The sequence below is a fragment of the Manacus candei genome, unplaced genomic scaffold (genome assembly GCF_025592945.1).
Source record: "Manacus candei isolate 608988 ecotype Guabito, Panama unplaced genomic scaffold, ASM2559294v1 h1tg000039l, whole genome shotgun sequence".
Lineage (NCBI taxonomy): Eukaryota > Metazoa > Chordata > Aves > Passeriformes > Pipridae > Manacus > Manacus candei.
Genome location: NW_026138087.1, coordinates 2,173,796 through 2,191,086, shown reverse-complemented (window position 1 = coordinate 2,191,086; position 17,291 = coordinate 2,173,796). Strand labels below are relative to the sequence as shown.

The following is a 17,291-nucleotide window of genomic DNA, read 5'->3' as shown; positions in this document are numbered from 1 at the left end:
TTCAAGACTTGAATACTGTTTATTTCCCTTATCCTCCTGAATTGGGACTGAAAACTGCTGGAAGATAGCTCTGGAACATGGCACAGACCAGGTGCAGTCGCCCGGGATTTGAGGGTGAGTGAAATCAGTGACTGTTGTGGGGTTGGTTCTTTGTGAGTGCAGTGCTGTCTAAATGAACCATTTCTGACAAATACAAGAGCGGGGAAAGAATTTATTCCAGATTATTGTGGGACATTCGTGGTAACACAGCAATGACACATGGGTGACAGAGGAAGTGGGGGTCCCTCTTGCATTTGGGCCCGAAGCCATTAATCACAGAGACAGTCATTAAAAGGCTTATATCTTACCTGAGATCTTACATTTCCCTGCTGACCAGGTGTTTCAGCAGTCCCTGTCCTGTCCTTTTTGGGACATTTTTCTTATTTTTTTCTCTCTCACCTTATTTGAGATGCCAGAGATAATATATTTTCTCTGTTTAAAGGTAACTTTACAGCGCTCCTGAGCAGCCCATATTGGTGAGTGCATATGCTGTAGTTCAAGGCCAGTGTTATAAAAATGCAAAAATAATTATTCAGTGATTAAGTTAGAATGGTTACAGGCCGATTTTCTTAATTGGATCTCATTTGCACTTATGCTTTATAAGCTTAAGATTTAAAATGCCTTTGTTTTGGTCTGTGACTATTTGGGGTAATAAAATAAGATTGCATACCGGGAGATGGTGGCCACAGTCAAACCCTGAATTTTCATCACTTAACTGATTGTTTTGGTGGAATTACTTAAGGGCATGCAGCCTCCCTCTAGATTAACCTGGCTTTCAGACACTTGGTTTGGTTTAAATGCTCCCTGTGCAGTTTGTGTCACTTCCTGTCGTCCAGCGAGGACCTTCCCACGGGCTGTGCAGCTCCTTATGCTGACAGCATTTTCTCACTCCTTTTGATAAGTTCTGGACCCTGGAAAAAAGGAAGATCCGTGTGAGCAATAGTGTCAGGAGGGCGCTCGATGTGTTCGTGACATGTTCAGTGAGGTGGCAGCAGCAGGTCCCGTCCTATAACCTCGGCAAGGTGGGCACTAAACTATGTGCAGAGCACAGATACATTTATCACTGTGCAAGATGCATTTTGCTTTTGCTGGTCAGCTCAGGTGGCCTTAGATTTGCTATTTGTTGGAAAAATACTAAAATACAGTTCTGGTTGGAATAGTTGGTAGAATCTTTTTGCCTGTGCTGTTCAGGTATATCCAGAGGTGGGCATTCTTTATTAATAAAAGAAAATTTTCTGTATTTTATCTTTTAAAGCAAAGACTTATGAAAAGAGAGAACAAGGCTTAAGGGTCAAGGATGGTTTGTTAAAGTTCACTTAAGGAATACAGCAAAGAGGGGGAGGTGAGAAGTAGGGAAATGCAGGTTTACCTCAGGGTAAAGAGGAGCCAGAGCAGCTCTGGAGTATGAAGTTGAGTGAGCTGAAACAGCACTGGGAAGGCAAGAGAGAAACAGAGGCAGGGAGATAAACAGGGAAAAGGCTTTGACCGAAAACCTGAATATACCCTTTCTCTCCCTGTTGCCGAGGAACTGTGGCTGGAAACAGAAGCGATACCTCTTTGAGGAAACAGGCCTCAGGGTTGGCCTCTCTGCAGCACCGTTCCCTCATGGCAGTGAAGGCGGCCGTGACGGAGCCCAGCTGCTCGGGGCTGATCTGTGGCTTGTACTTGAGGAGGGTGACGAGCATCCTGCAGGAGAGCAGAGCCCTGGGAAGTGGGAGGGGAGCACGCGCTCACGGAGCTTCCCTCCACCCCAGGCCTGCAAACCCCCGCTCTGGTCCCACCCGCTGCCTTCCCACAGCTTTTCATCCTTGTTCACCACCCAGACATGGATTTCTGGCCGGGAGCAAAGTGGTGCCCTGTTCCCCTGTGAAATGAAACATTGGTGCCCGGTTTTGGAGTGTTCCAAAGGAGAAGGCGGGACAGTAGGCAAGGGGAAGGTGAGCAGTGCCAGGGGTAACAGCAAACCAGCATGTCTTACTCCTGCTTCCTGTGCTGTAACTTCTCCTCTTCCGAGGTGCACAGGTCTCCATGGAAAGCAAACAGGCCCGGAGTCAGTGCTAAGGGCACATAACTCTCATCGATCTCCAGTTTGCCTATGCAGGGCCTCCTGAAGGCATAGGAGCTGCTGCAGCAACGGCAAACTCCAGGGTTTATGGGATCAGCCAGGTGTCTCCTACAGATTTCCCCAAGCACGAGATCCAGCTTTGCCAAGAGAATGAAAAAAACAATGATAAAAATACTTGATATTTTTACTTAATGCTGACTTCTGTCAGTGCAGAACCAGCTGGGATTTTTGCAAATGAACATTTATATGCGGTTTTAGGGACCAGCAGCAGAATTTCTGGCAGAGTTTCAGCAAAAAGTAGGACCCAGATACCAAAGGGAAGCACTCACGTGTTCCTCTGCACAAGGCAGCAGCTTGTCCTGGCCCAGCTGGCAGCATTTGGAGCCGATGGTTGTCATTTCCTTGGTGAATTTGATCAGCTCCGCCGATGTCAGCTGAGGCATCTTCTTGGTGAAACTCATGAGGAGCCTGAAATGACAGATTTTGTCATGTTGGTGTTTTTGTTTCACAGGCAGTACTGAGCAGCCTCTGCCTTCCCTGCGGAATGCTCCAGCCAAGCCCCATGAAACACTCCTTGGTATAAGGACAGGACTAAGCCTGGTGTTTCTAAGTCCAGGTGGGCAGGTGTAAGGCTGCCCTGTTTGTGTGAAGCCATATGTTGCAGTAGTGCCTTTAGCCTGGCCTGTGTGAGCCGTGTGGCGTTACCCCAGGACTGTGCCCAGTGGGAGCAGGGTAAGGAAGCGCAGGAAAAAGTAATACTCGTTTTGGAAATAGTAATCTCCTTTCTCCTTGTAAATGTCACAGCTTGTCCTCATGACACTCTGCGTTTCGTAAATATGTTTCCTCAGTTCTTCCTCCTGAAAAAAAATAAATGAATTTGAGGAAGGGGAATGCGGAATGTCCTGAGTATCTACAGCTGTCTCTCACCTGATATGGACCCCCTGGTTCTAATGCCATTCCTGTCTGAAACCCCTGTAAACTGCCTGAATGTGGTAAAATGTCCACGTCCGTTCCCCATGACCTGGAAGGCCGTGTCTGAGACACAGGGCAGCTCCTGACTTCAGGTATTATAGGGCCACTGTCCTGATCTCAGACAGTGACCATAAGCATCTTTACATTTGGGAGAGGGAACTGGCACTGCTCAGGAGCAGGGCCCACAGAAGTGTTAGCTCCATCCGTTTCCCTCTATCTCCATCTCTCCATGTTAAATTGCTTCACAATTAAAGATTGCACAGGCTCTGTGGTGCTTTTTCCAGTTGGGAATCAGTCAGGCTTTGCAGGATTTGCTGGGATTGTTACAGGAGCTGTGACTCTGGAGGTGGAGCAGGGATATTGGCATTTTAGTCACAGCGTGACATGCTTGACCCCCTCCATGTGCTGTGAGGAGCCTGAGGACCCAGCAGCACCCACCCCTCTGCTGAGGCAGCCACTGGGAGCCCCGGGCCTGCAGCACTCCCGCAGCAGGTCCTCGTAGCCTTTGCCAATCCTGAGAAGCATCTGGGCAGAAAATTCCGGGTGTCTCCTGGAATATTCATACAGAAACCTGCAATATGAGGAAGATCAGGAATTAGGGAGAAGCCAAAACAGCTGCCCTTGGGTGGGAAGGACAGTAGGAGGATTTCAGAGTGGGTTTGTCTGGTGGAACAGGGAGAATTTCACAGAGGAAGCCCTGTGTTACCTGGCTAAGTGCATGTCTTTTTCCTGGGCAAAACGTTCACATATTCCTTTGTCTTCAATGAACTCCCTGACGTGGGGGGACAAGCCAGCAGGTTTGTCATCGTTTTCCACGTTGAGGATGCATTCGCTCCTTTGTAACAGGGGCTTTTCACAGCACTGCTGGATCCGGCTGGACAGGACGTGCTGGCTGCTGCACACGTAGCGCAGGATCTCTTCCTGTACACGAGAAAGGGAAGCTGAAAATCTGAACCCTGCAACAACAAAGGCACGAAATGTCTGCAGCCACACGAGTGTGAAAGGGCTTTACCCTGTCCCGCATGCAGCCCAGAGTGTCCCCGCGGCAGCAGTCCTTGTGCATGTCGGCCACGGCCACCACCAGTTTGTGAACGGTCACGAAGTCAGCTTTGGGGAATTTTTGGCTTATCTGGGCAAGCTTCCTACAAGGAAGGAAAATAGTTACTGTTTATATTCACAGTGGGAGACTGTGCTAGCTATCATCATTTTTGTGTGGAGAGGTAGTCTAACTTTGATCACAGAGAGGTGTGGTTGGTTCAGACTTTGGGATTAGATTTTGGAATCTCTTGACAGTTCGTAAGGAAATGGTGATGCTGCCACACACAGATCTGAATTTCTACTCTGTCTTCCTTGTTAGATGCTACTGGTGATCTGCACATAAACAGGAGAGGGCTGGTACTCAGAGTCACTGTGGAGAGACAGCTTTATTTCAAAATAATAATAAACCTGGGGAAGACTCACAGAGCCTTTAAGGTTCTTTCTCCAAACTTCTTCAGGATTCCACAAGTGTGTTCCTGCCTCAGGGAATCTTCTTTTATCAGCTTCACCACCTTCGGTGCCTGGCAGAAAGAAGGTGCAGCCACAAAATTGGAAGAAAATGAAACTGAAACTACAGTGGTGACAGTTTTTAATTTTTAAAATTTTTTTTAATAGTGAGAGAAAACAAGCTGAGAGCTGTACAAGTTGCAAGATGTAACTGTTGCACTTGCTGGTTAGTCACCAGCATTTATTAAGTGCTCTGTGAAAAGAAAGCAGAACCCTTCAGACAGTAGTTGAGTGCTTTTAGCACAGGGGGTGCTCCAGAGCAGCCTGATTTCAGCTTGTGCTCAACAAGGGGAATTCCAGTATCAGGCTCAGATGCTGAAAAAGAAATGCTGATATATCTGCCTCAGTATCTGTGTAGCTGTAGCAAAGCTACACATTAATAACCTCAAATTCTGTGGTGGAATACCTGTCTCTGGAAGCATTCCTCCATGTGATGGGAGGGGCCTTCAGCACTTCCACAGCAGTTTTCCATCATCTCCTCATACTGCAGTGCCACAGAGAGGATTGCTGGGGCATAGAGGAAGGGATGCCTTCTGGAAACTTCATAGATAAAACTGAAACCAGAGCAAAACATCTTTAGTCTCAGGGTAAGTTGATAGCATAATTATAAAAGTAATAAGATTATAAAAGCTACTAAAGTTATTGGTTTCCTGACATAACAAACAGCTGCACCGTGTGGTGTTTATCTTGGAAAATTCTGGTGGGGCCAACGTTTTCCTGGAAATTGAAGTCTCAAATCCTGCCAGTTCTGTCTTAGAGGCAGCACAACTCCTGCTTGGCTTCTAAGGACTGAAGAGAGGCCCTCGGTTTCAGGTGAGTCCTTTGTATAGAATACAATAAACCAGGCCAGACTGATGGTCACTGGGAGCTACAGTCAAAGCAGGAGGTGGCAGAACATGCTTTATAGAACAGCAATTACAGCTGGTTGAATTATGCAAATAATTCACATTAGAAGAAAAATCATTATGAGAGAGGTAGAACTTTCTGGTTGCTGCTGCATTTGCTGTCCCCAGCCCATAGCTGCCACATCCAGGCAGCCAATCTGTGATTTATTACTTACTATCCTGTTAATGGCTGTCCATGCTGTGAATGGTTTCTGCAGGCAGCTTCAGCATCTGGCCTCTCCAAAGGAGAGCTGAACCCTCGTGAGGAGTTTTTCAGGGAGAGGAAGCAGTCATTTCTTTCAGGATCCTTTTTAGCACAGCAGTCAGCAGACTGGGGAAGGTTTTCCTCCTGGCATATTGTATCAAGGAAAATCCTGTCCTGTGAAAAATTAGAAGTTCACCTTTACAGAGGGGAGAAGGAGAGTCCATGAGCCAAATGTACGTGTGCAAGGAGGTCACGTCTCTCGGTAGTGGATTCGTGCCTCTGGAAGAACTCATGCCAGAGCTCTGGAATGACAAGCCAGACCTGGAAAGCATAACTGAGCTTACCAGAGGCTTCAGGCAGTCGGGGCTGTCGGTGGCCGCTGCCGCACACCTTCTGGCCAGGGCTGTGACCCCCTCGGCCATCGCGGCCGCTCTGCCCAACGTCCCTCCTGGCACGTACTGGGCAAACAGGATCAGGGCACTGCAGGGGGAACACACAGTGTTAAACCTGTTCCTGGCCACCTACAAACTACTTACAGAGCTCTCTGGTAAGAGGCAGTGAGAGGATTTGTACCACCCCGGTCCTGCACGGGTGAGGGGTAGGGTTAGGGCTCATTCCCAGTGACACAAAACTGTGCAGTAGCAGCAAATTTGCTTTACCTGCACAACTTACATGGCTTTAAAATTGCTCTCCTGCAGCTGAGAAAATCGTTGGCCAATGCTTGTTTTTTCCTCTGGAAAACAAGATCATTAGAATAAGAAGTGTTCACTAAATGCTGTATCAAATACCTTTTTTTTGTAGCTCAAGTGTTTCTAGGAGGGAAAATTTCCCTTCAGTACATTTCCTCTCAAGTTTTCCTTCTATACACTTCCTCTCAGTAATCCCTTCCCCTCCTGCACGCTGCAGAGATTCTCAGGGAATTAGAAGCAATACACTTGGGGCTGATCACACCAGATTTATCCAGGTACACTTTTGCTGTACACCTTTGTCCCATAAGAAAATCCCCATGAAGAACTGTGGCCAAGCAAGCCACCAGATAACCACGTGTGCTGAGTCAAGCCAGCAGTGTTAAACAAAAAATAGAGGAAAAATATGAGATGTCCTTACCTATGTCCTGAGAAGTTCTAGGCAGGGCTTTGGCTACTCTAAGACTCACCAATAAAATGACATAAATTATTGTTTTCCAGTCCATCCTGTCAGATTTTGGCAGGGGCCTGGGGTGAGTTTGCTTCATCTGTGAAAGGCAGAAAGAATTAAGGGGAGGGTGGTACTTTTATACTCTCCCAGATGATTCCTGGTTAATCAAAACCCTTTTACTGTCAGATTTCACATTAGTCCTTTGAGAATACTCCCACAATAATTAGACATGCTCAGGATGATGAACTGACCACCTTATTGCAGAGGAAGGACCTTGAGGATTTTTTTCCCCCTGAAATTTAGACAAATAGACATTTTCTGCTTATCACACCTCACACAAGAAGTTAAACATGCTGGGCTTTTTATTGTGCACACTTATCTCTACTTAGAGATTGCTTAAAAGTGATTGCTGTGCAGAAAATTACTTTGGAACACATTAGTGACTGGAAAAATCCCAAGTTCAGCTGTAACCCTGATATTTCTGCATTCCCTCCTTGCTGTACAAGCTCTCTCCTGCTCCCAGCTCCCAAGGAGTCATGGAGAAAGGCTGAGTGATGTACCCCCACACACATAACATTTTTGCAGCATTGATGATTACTATCAAAATGTCTATGAAATTTGGAAGAAAATCAACTCCAAAACTGTAGGATAAAGGGGGAAATTCTGGTTAATACAGATGTTTTACTGATTTTTTTTTTTTAGAAGTATGCTGTAAGCATCAGCAGGATAAAAAGACAAAATTTTGGATATAGAATGGCTTGGGAGAGCTGCAGTTATTGGTAATACGGAGGTAGGTGAGCAGGACTGTATTTCCACATATGTGATCATCACAGAATCCCAGACTGGTTTGGGTTGGAAGGGACCAGCTTGCTCCAAGCCCCATCCAACCTGACCTTGGACACTTCCAGGGATGGGGCACCCATTTAAACCCTCTAAATTCAATGTCTCCAGCGCCCCTTTGCACGCTCAGCAGGATGGGGAACTGCTTTTCACTTTCCTTGGAAAACCCTTGCCACTCTTGGGATGGTAATTGGGCTGTGTACAGTGAACATTCCTTTGCAGGAGGGAAACGTGTGGTGTTTAGCTGCAAAGCAGTGTGGTGAGGATCATTTCCAGGAGAGGCTCTTCCACTTAGTGCGTTCAGTGCAATGAATGTCCTTCTAGAGGCTCTGGAGCGAAGTAGTTATTACCCCTAAGAGGAAGGAAGGAATTAAGACTTCATCCTGGGTGGTTCTTGATATTGGGAGGGGGATCTGCAGCCCAAATTTAAGTGTGCAGCCCAAATTTAAAGGAGTGCTGTTTGTAGGGGCTGCAACATATGTTTGTTACCAACACAACACGCTGGGAAGCAAAGCCTGGGTGCCAGGCTAATTGTGAGAGCATAAAATGAACCTACAGCATCTGAATAGGAGATGTAAGAAATTCCTCAGGTTGAAACCCTTCTCCCCAGCCCCAAACTCCCCTGCACCTCCAAAGCAGAACAGCCCTGCTTTTATCTCGGTTCCAAATCCGACTGCAGCTGAAGTGGACACGGCAGAGTACAAAGGGTGACATTTACAGCCTGTCCTTGGCCTGCGTGGCCCCGGGCTGGGATGGTGTGGCCCAGAGAAGCCGGCCGGGTGTCCAAACAAGTTATCTCAGCACAAATGGGGGTGCAGGGACCTGCTGGCTCAGCACGGGTGGGCAGGGCAAGGAATGGCTCTGCCTGCCACAGGGAGCAGGAACTGGAAAAACGTGCAGGTAATTGGGCAGCGCTGAAGTGGTTAAAGAACACTCTGTACTTGTGCAGGTTTGGGTACAGCTGCAGGTGTGCTTAGTCCTCCTCCTTCTCAACTCAGACTCTACAAGGGAAAAAGGAAAGTCAGGCCATCAGAAACCAACCCAGATGGACAAAAAATATCAGCTGTGGAAAGCCACAGCCCAAAAGAGAGCCTGGGAATACAAGGACTATTACTCAGCATGGGCCCAAAAGCTCTTGAATAGTAATTTTCCAAACCACATCAACACTGAGGCTTAAGATGCTACTTTAAGTGCTGCAGCTTGGCTGCAGAGCTCTGTCTTTATGGCAACTGGAAGACACTGTGACACAGTAGGGAAACAGCTGAGTTCCTATGGATTGTAGACATGGGGGTGGGATCCAGGGAAACCAATTCTCTAGACACGTGGAGCCCGGACTATCGGGTGGAATTTCGAGCCGATGGACCGAGGGCGCCGCCTGGCGAATTCTGCCCAGTACTGCAGGAGGTGCAAGTACCGACGGTTCCCCCAGTAAATGCCACCCAGAACTGCAGGCTGAGTGACCCCAGGGCAATTCCTGCCGAAATCTCACCGGACCTGTAGGCACAGTATCCTCAAACATTTCTCCCTGGCGAAAAGAACCTGGAACTGCAGACACAATGCCCCCAAACATCTCCCCCTCGCAAATAAAGCCAGGAACTGCAGCCACAGCACGTCTTGAGGGCGTTCCCTGCAGGACTTTTTGGAATTCGCCAGGTGACGCGCTCGGTTCGCGCTCCTCCTGCAGTTTCGGGGGTATTTCGGTCGGGGCGCGCTCTGCGCTCCCTTTCCCTCCGCAGTCCCGCCCGTTTCGTCGGACAGCGCCGCGGACTTAGTTTTTTTCTGAGCTTCAGAAAAGCACTACCCACCCTCTGCTTTTGAGCCCCCAAAGCACAGCACTTAGGTGGGTTTCTTTTTTGGAGCTGGGACAATGCAGGACTTAACCTGCACTTCAAGGGCTGAAACTGTGGGACTTAGTCTTTTTCGGAGCTTTACAAACATAGGGCTGTGCTTTTGGGACCCAAAATCCTGTTTCAAAAAGTGACTGGATCCCTCCCTGAGCAGCCCGGTCCGACCCCATCGGTGCCCGTGGCCTGTGGGCCGCTGTAGTTATTTCACGGACGCTGCCATCTCGCGTCCTTCTGTTGACATTGCAGTCTCTCTGACAGGCCTTTGACACCCTCGGGCTTTGTTCTCGCTGTCCAGGCCGTAGGATTAGTTCTTTGTAGTGTTGAACCTTTCTCGTCTTGGATGACTTGTTTTTTAGCCTCGAATGCTAATTCCAAGTCTATGGAAATCCCCCGCACTTGGGAGCTTGCGGCGCTCTGGGTTAAATCTTGGCTCTATGATATTAAAACTGTGGGCGAGGGCGGTGCCCGAGCAGGGCCAGCGGCGGGGCCGGACGGGGCCGGCCCGGGGGTCCCTTCCCCGCGGGTTCTTCCTTGTCCAGCCCAGTGGCTTCTGCTCAGGCTGGCCCCGAGTGGGGCTGGGGCAGGTTCTCCAGGGAACTGGAGCCAGCCCTGAACGGGGCTCTGGAGAGCAGGAGCTGCAGGGACTGAGGTTTGCAAAGCTGGGCTGAAGTTTGTCAAAGCAGCAGAACATTCTCATTCCTGGGGGTTTGTGGAGTCCGTGTTGGTGCCCAGGAGAACTGGGTCAGACTGGGTTTGTGGTCCGAGAGCTGCCCCCCTAAATGTGGCAGGCTGTGTGTGCTGGCAATGAAGTGCTATCCCAGAGGCTGATGGTTTCTGTCTCCAGGGATGCCCAGGATGCTGCTAATCCCCAGGGATCTGCTCTGGGTCCAGGCTGTCCGTGCTGGAGGGCCCTGGTGGCTGCAGTCCCTGAGCCCGCAGAGACAGAGAGAGCCCCGGCCCGAGTGGCCTTTGGCCCCTTGTCCTGAATTTGGGGTGAGCCTGGGAGCGTGTGGAGGGTGAGCATGAGGGCTGTGCTTCCAATGCATCATCCCTGGGAAGATCCTGTTGTTCCAGAGCACTGGGGACAGTTTGGGCTTGGCAGCTTCAGAGCTGGATTGGAGCAGCCCCTGAAAAGAATCAGGAGAGTGGAGGTTTGTCCCAGTGGTGCTTTCACACCCCACTGGACAGGCTGGGCTTTGTGTTTGAGGTTGTCCTGTATTTGCTCTGCAGAAAATGTGCCCTTCCCAATTCAGCCCAGCAGATCCCAAGGGCTCTTATGGGAATATTTGTTCTTTCCTTCCCTTTGGGAGAACTTCATCTCCAAACTGCCATGAGCAATTCCTTAATTTCTGCTGGAGAAAACCAAGTGTCAGAGGCAGTTTGCCAAGGAGGCCAGAAGTGTCTTTGGAGCAGAGAGAATGAACATTTTGGGATAAACTAAGGCAGTCATCAGAGGACAGGTAAAACTTGAGAAACTCCCCAGGGTGGAGAATGAATATTTGGAGGTCAAAAGGAGGTAGTCAGTGGTGAGCAGGTGGGGAAAGTTTTGAGAGTGTACTTGAGGTGGTCTGTAGGGTAGAGCAGGAACATATTTAGGTATACATGAGGTGATCAGCTGTGGAGAGGTAGGGAAATTTTGGGGGTCCCACTTGATCAAATCTGCAGGGCAGAGAATGAATATTTGGAGGTCCAAAAGAGGTAATCAGGAGTGTGCAGTAGGGAAGACTCTGGGGAGAGAATGACTCTTTTGTGTTCAAAAAGAGGTAATCAGGAGTGGGCTTGAAGGGGAAAGTTTGGGGGTTAAAAAGGAGGTTCATTCTCTGCAGGGCAGGGAATGAACACACTGAGGTAACCTGAGGTAGTGAGTGGTGACAGATACAGACAATTGTGGGTGTTATAGTTCAGGTGATCTGCTGGGGAGAGAAGGAATCTGTTGAGGTAAAGATGAGGCACTCGGTGGCAGACAGGTGGGGAGAGGTTTGAGATAAGCCTGAGGTGTCTGTGGGTGCAGAATGACCCTCTGTAGGTACAAAGGAGCTGGTCAGACGTGGACAGGTAAGGCAGATGTTGGGAGTAAAATGTGGGGCAATCTGTCCCAGAGAGAATGAATCTTTTGGGGTAAGGTGAGGCAGTCAGTAGTGGGCAGGGAGGGAAATCTTTGTTTGTCAAACCCGAGGTAATGTGCAGCAGAGAGAATGCACCTCCTGGGGTAAACTGGGGTAATCAGTAGTGGACAGGTAAGGAGGTTTTGGGGGAAACTTTGAGGTCATCTCTGTGGCAGAGGATGAATGTTTGGAGGTAAAAATGAGGTAATAAGTAGTTTGCAGGCAGGGAAAACTGTGAGGGTAAGTGTGGATGTCACCTAGGGGAGAAAATGAGCCTTTTGAGGTCCAGTGAGGCAGTCAGTGGTGGGCAGGGAGGGAAAATTTGTGTTTGTAAAATCAGAGGTCATGTGGAGGAGAGAGAATGCACCTCCTGGGGTAAACTGGGGTAAACCTTGCAGACCTCCAGGGAAAATGTTGGGGGGTAAAACTTGTGGGAATCTGCAGGGCAGAGAGTGAATCTTCTGAGGTGAAAATGAGTTCCTGGGTGGTGGAGAGGTGGGGAAAGTGTTGAGAGTAACCTGGAGGGGGTCTGCTGGGTAGAGAATGAACATCTTGATGTAGAAGTGAGTTGCTGAGATGTGGAGAGGTCGGGAAAATGCAGTGGGTCCAGTGTGAGGTCACCTGTAGCAGAGAGGATGTGCCTCCTGCTGGACACTGAGGCAGTCAGGAGTGGGCAGGAGGGGAAACCTTTGGGGGTAAAACTTGAGGGAATGTCCAGGGCAGAGAATGAATATTTTGAAGGATAAATGAGGTACTCAATGAGGTATTCATTGGATTGCAGAAATGTTTTCTGAAACCTGTCCCCTTCTTTGTGCCTTTTGCTGACAGACCTTCTCTTTCTGCCTTTGAATTTACAGCCCCTTTGTGGCTCCCAGCCAGGAAAACCTGGGATAACTGAGGAGGGACAGAGATGAAGGTTTTATCTGCAAACTTGGGGTAATTTCTAGGGGATACAGCAACTGTTTGCGTAGCAAACTGTGTTTAACCACATTGGACCAAGTTGTGTTTGCACCAGCTGGGGCCAGAGGTACCAGGCAATCCAAAGCAAACCCTGCTCAGCCTCTAAATCCCAGGGGAAGTTCTCCAAGCTGCTCATTGAGGGACTACAGATACATTGAAATGGAACCAAGAGCACTACTAAGTTTCCCGGGAATCCCAGGATTGCTGTCCTAGAATTTTGAACAGGTTTTTAAGCTTTTTATGACAATAATGGCTTTCTTCCTTTGATTGAATCCTGCGGTAGGATTTGGGGTTTCTTTGGATTCTGAATCCCTCCCAGTGGCCCTGACACTGGTCAGAGCTGGCAGGACAAACAGAGTCAGAGCTCCTGGCAGGCACAGGGGCTTTCCCCCAGAGTGGATCCAACTGCTGCCCCCCAGCCTGGCCAGGTGGGATCTGCTTTGGCTCCCGGCTTCTGCCAGAGGCAGAATGTGTTCCCTTGATTGGAATGAGGATCCTGTAGCTTCATCTCCTAGAGGTTCCCTGGGCAGCTGATCCGCTCTGCCCCGTGTCCTGCTCTCAGTTCCTGCCCAGCCAGAGCCAACTGTGCCAAGGGCACGAGCACTCCCAGCCTGGATAGGGAATGGGGGACTGGCTTGTGCACAATTCACCTAGAAAGTCAAACGAGGGGATTGTTGGAGTATCTGGCTCCTTAGGGAACCTGCTGGGAGTAGAGAACCACAACCCCAAACCTCCAGCTGTGGGTGGAGTCGTGGAATGTAAACCAGCGCAAACTCATCCCCCAAAATGAACCGTGGGAGAGCAGGACCAAATAAGGGTCAGTGTCCCTGTGGAAAGGCAAAAGGAATCTTTTGGGACTTGGATTGTCCCCCTGGGAGATGGAGGTTGCTGGGATGCAGAGAATGCCCTCCCTCAGGCTGCCAAGATCTCTCAGTGCAGCAGCTTTGGCCAACACAGCAGCACAAAGATTGTTCTCTGCGGGGGCTCAGGTTTGGGTTCCGGTCTCAGCTTTGCAGGTTTGGATGAATTCTACCTACAGCCCGCAATTCCATGGGGAATTCCTGCTGGAACAGCCTCCCAGTGCCTCCTGGAGCCCGGATCTTCCCCCGCAGAGCTGCTGCTTTAATGCCAGGTTTGCCAGGAAGCAGACGCGGTTCCAGGTTTGCTCAGCGGGATCGGGATAAGGACAGGTTGATATTCCACAGGCTTTGCTGTTTATAACCCTCCTCCCTCGGCTCCGCTGGTGTCCCTTGAGCGAGTTCCCTGGAATTCGGCCGATTCTCCGCCCCGGGCCGGGCTCCAGGGGATGTGTTGGCCCGGGAGAAGGCGGGGGCCGGACGCGCTCCCGGCCCGGGGCGAGGCAGCCCCTGAGCACGGGCGAGGACGTCTCTCCGGCCGGGAAGCCGCTGTCCCTTCGGAGCCTCGGGAGCGGCTCCGGGGAGTTCTTTTCCCCGAGGAAAGGGATGCACATCCCTGCCTTCAGGGCACCTCGGCTCTGCCCCAGCTGTTCAAGCCGTCCACGGACTCCATCCAACTCCGGGCCTGAAAAGCGGCCCCGACCTGAGCCCCCCCCGGCATTTTGGGTTCCGAACGCTCACCTGGAGGAGACGCCCCCCCGCAGGCGGGACCAGGCGGCGACACTCGAGCAACGCCTTTGCCTCGGAGCGAGGGATCCCTCCGGACTCGTTTGGCTTCTTTATCCTTGGAAAGGGACGTTGTACCAGCACCTTTGCAGTCAATGAGGAAATCCCGGACAGGGCCGGAAAACCTCCCTGAGCAGGGCAGTGATGAATTGGTGCCCGTCCCCAGCCGGGCACAGCCCAGCCGGCCACGCTCCCTCCGGCCCGTGGCTGCGAAGGGCTCGTGCAGAGGAGAGCTGCAGAGATGGAATAAAAGCGCATTTCCTGACTCTATTTCCCTGTGGTCCTTCCCTCCTTTGACTCGCGCAGCACCGTCCGGTTGGACATTTCTTGGTTTCCTCCCCTGTAGCCGTTTCCCTCCCAGGCAGGGCCTTCCCCGTCTGCAAATAAAGAGGAAACGTTTCAACGGGATTTTAAAAAACCAGAGGGTTTGGCCCGGGAGGGAGCGAGTTGCCGAGGAAACAGGGGAGAGGAAGGAAAACCTCAGGTCTCACCTGACAGATGTCAGATGACCTGCACCTTATGGATGGCAGGGCAAAGAACTGCTGTGGGCAATTACCGAAGTTCCGCAGGCAGAGCTGGGAGCAGCCTGTGCCCGACCCGCGGCACGGTCAGCGCCAGCTCCTGGGGCCGCCTGAGGACAGACACAGGGACAGGGGGACAGACGGGCAAGCTCTGCTCGGGGTCCTGGAGCACGGGAGGAACAGGGAAAGGGCTGCCCTCGTTCTTCCCTGCCCCGGCAGGCCCCGGCTCCCCGCGGCCGGAGCGGGCCCGTGGCCGGAGCCCCGGCGGGCCCCAGAGCCCTCGCTCCCGGGGGGCCCTGCGGGCGGGAACACCCGCGGCCGCGGGGAAGGGGGAGGCGGGCGATGTTCTCCCTGGGAGCGGGTGGGGTGGCCTCGGGGGTGCCCGAGTGGGGGTAGCTCCGATCCCGCTGGGGGTGCGGGCGACACTCCCCCTCGGGGGGTCCCGGGGCCGTCCCGGCGTGTCCCCGCGCCCCGGCCGGTCCCAGCCCCGGCTCCGCGTCTGCACGACGAAAGCGCCGCCGTTCTCCCCCGACCGGGCCCCGGCAGAGCCCCGGCCCGAGCGGCCCCGCCGCGCTCGGCCCCAGCACCCGCCCCGGAGCGGCTCTTCCCACCCGCGTTGCCGGGGGTACAGGCGGCGAGACCGGGCTGGGATGAGCCCGGCACCGATCCTGGTCCCCGTCCGGATGCCGAGCCCCATCCCAGCCCCAAGCCAACCTCGCTCCTCCGGTCGCGGTCCCGGTCCGGATCCTTGTCCCGCTCCTCCTGCCGAGCTCCATCGCCACCCTCGGTCCTCCGACGCGCCGATCGCTCCCGCAGCATCCCGGTACGAGCTTCCTCCACAAGCTCGGGACGAGCGCGGCTCTGCCGGCTTTGAACGCCGCGGCCGGGGCGGGGCCGGGGCGGGGCCGGGGCGGGGCCGGGGCGGAGCGGAGGGGGGCAGGGGATGAGGGTCCTCTCCGGAGGAGGAGGGGGAAGGGCGGGGGCAGGGGGGGCTCGGGGAGGGGGAAGGAGGGCGGGGGCAGGGGGGGCTCGGGGAGGCTCGGGGAGGGAGCAGGGGAGGGGGGTCGGGGGATCCCCTCCGGAGGAGTGGGGTCCCCGGGTGGGAGGGGTCAGAGGGAGGAATTCCTCCCACTGATCCCTCCCACCTCGGGACTCCCTCCCGGGGGGCGGTCGGGGGCGGGGCTCCCTCCGGAGAAGGGGGTCCCCAGGGGGGAGGGGGGAGTTTTCCCTCTGTCGGGCCCCTCCCACCCCGGGACTCCCCGCCCCGAGGGGCGGTCTGGGGACCACCTCCAGGGCAGTGGGGTCCCGCGGTGGGAGGGGTCAGAGGGGGGAATTCCTCCCACTGATCCCTCCCACCCCGGGACTCCTCCCCCGGGGGGCGGTCGGGGGATCCCCCTCCAAAGGAGTGGGGTCCCGCGGTGGGAGGGGTCAGAGCGGGGAGATCCTCCCTGCGATTCCTCCCATCCCGGGACCCCCTGCCCGGGGCGGGGGGGGAAGGAAGTCGGGGGGTGAAAGGCGGGAGGGGGGGGGAAGGAGGAGGGGGGAGTAGTGGAGGAGAGGGAGTGGGAGGGAAGGCCAGGGGAGAAGGGGGGAGAAAGGGGTGAAGGGGGGGGTAGGGGGGGGAAGGGAGGGTGGGGGGTGGGAGGGGAAGGGGGGGGTGAGGGGGGAAGGGGGGAGAAGATTCTTAAAGATTCTTAATGTTTCTATTTTATCTTTGTATATATATTGTATATATAATATGTTGTATATGAATTATCATTATAAAATATGTCGTAGTAACTATAACTTATTAACCTATACTACATACTCTTGTACAAGCAATCACTTCTTCTTATTAATTTTAATATATTATAGTGGGTTTTGAGGTTTTTTATAATTAAAATTAATTAATTATTAATTACTATTAACAATTGTGTATTTAATTGGTTGTATAATATAGTTACAATAATTGTCTGTGGTACTAAGACAGGAACTTTTTTTTGGATTTTGTATTTTATGTTTTGTATATGTTACATATATAGAGAAATTTTTTTCATATGTAATGAAAAATCGCATGTTCTCGTATCGGGAAGAAGGGGGTAAAAATTATTAATATTATTAATTAACATATTATAAATATTAATTTTAATAATTACTTGATTTAAAAATATTATTTTACAATTGAAATTTACATTTAATCAGTTGTCAATTGAGAATTAATCTATTAGAATTAATACAGTATGTTGTCATATATTAAATTAATTACTGTTGAACGATATGCTTTTAAAAAATTACGAATTTTGTTTTTTATGTTTATATGATTTATAAAGATTTCTAAACTGTATGTATAATAGATATACAATGTACGAACATATATTTTAAACGATTCCTCCCACCCCTTCCCCTGCCTTTCCCCCCACCTCTCCTCCTTTCCCGCCCACCTCCCCACCCGTACCCACCCCCCCCCCCCCCCCCCCCCGTCCTCCAGGGAGGGAGTCCCGAGGTGGGAGGGATCAGTGGGAGGAATTCCCCCCTCTGGCCCCTCCCAC

The 17,291-nt window shown here is 51.6% G+C and overlaps 1 protein-coding gene across 1 annotated transcript; it reads right to left on the bottom strand.

The window, feature by feature from the left end:
- Nucleotides 1–197: 197 nt before the first annotated feature.
- Nucleotides 198–15,694, bottom strand: LOC127474081 (alpha-fetoprotein-like). The gene is made up of 18 exons (XM_051794516.1): nucleotides 15,478–15,694; nucleotides 14,734–14,873; nucleotides 14,198–14,619; nucleotides 8,316–8,688; nucleotides 6,818–6,944; nucleotides 6,383–6,443; nucleotides 6,055–6,190; nucleotides 5,682–5,884; nucleotides 5,028–5,175; nucleotides 4,538–4,635; nucleotides 4,089–4,218; nucleotides 3,783–3,997; nucleotides 3,515–3,647; nucleotides 2,864–2,961; nucleotides 2,434–2,572; nucleotides 2,018–2,241; nucleotides 1,593–1,725; nucleotides 198–950 (listed from the first exon to the last, which is right to left on the bottom strand). The coding sequence occupies exons 5-18, from the start codon at nucleotides 6,942–6,944 to the stop codon at nucleotides 906–908; spliced, it is 1,890 nt and encodes a 629-aa protein (XP_051650476.1). The 5' UTR covers nucleotides 8,316–8,688; nucleotides 14,198–14,619; nucleotides 14,734–14,873; nucleotides 15,478–15,694; the 3' UTR covers nucleotides 198–905.
- Nucleotides 15,695–17,291: the final 1,597 nt, after the last annotated feature.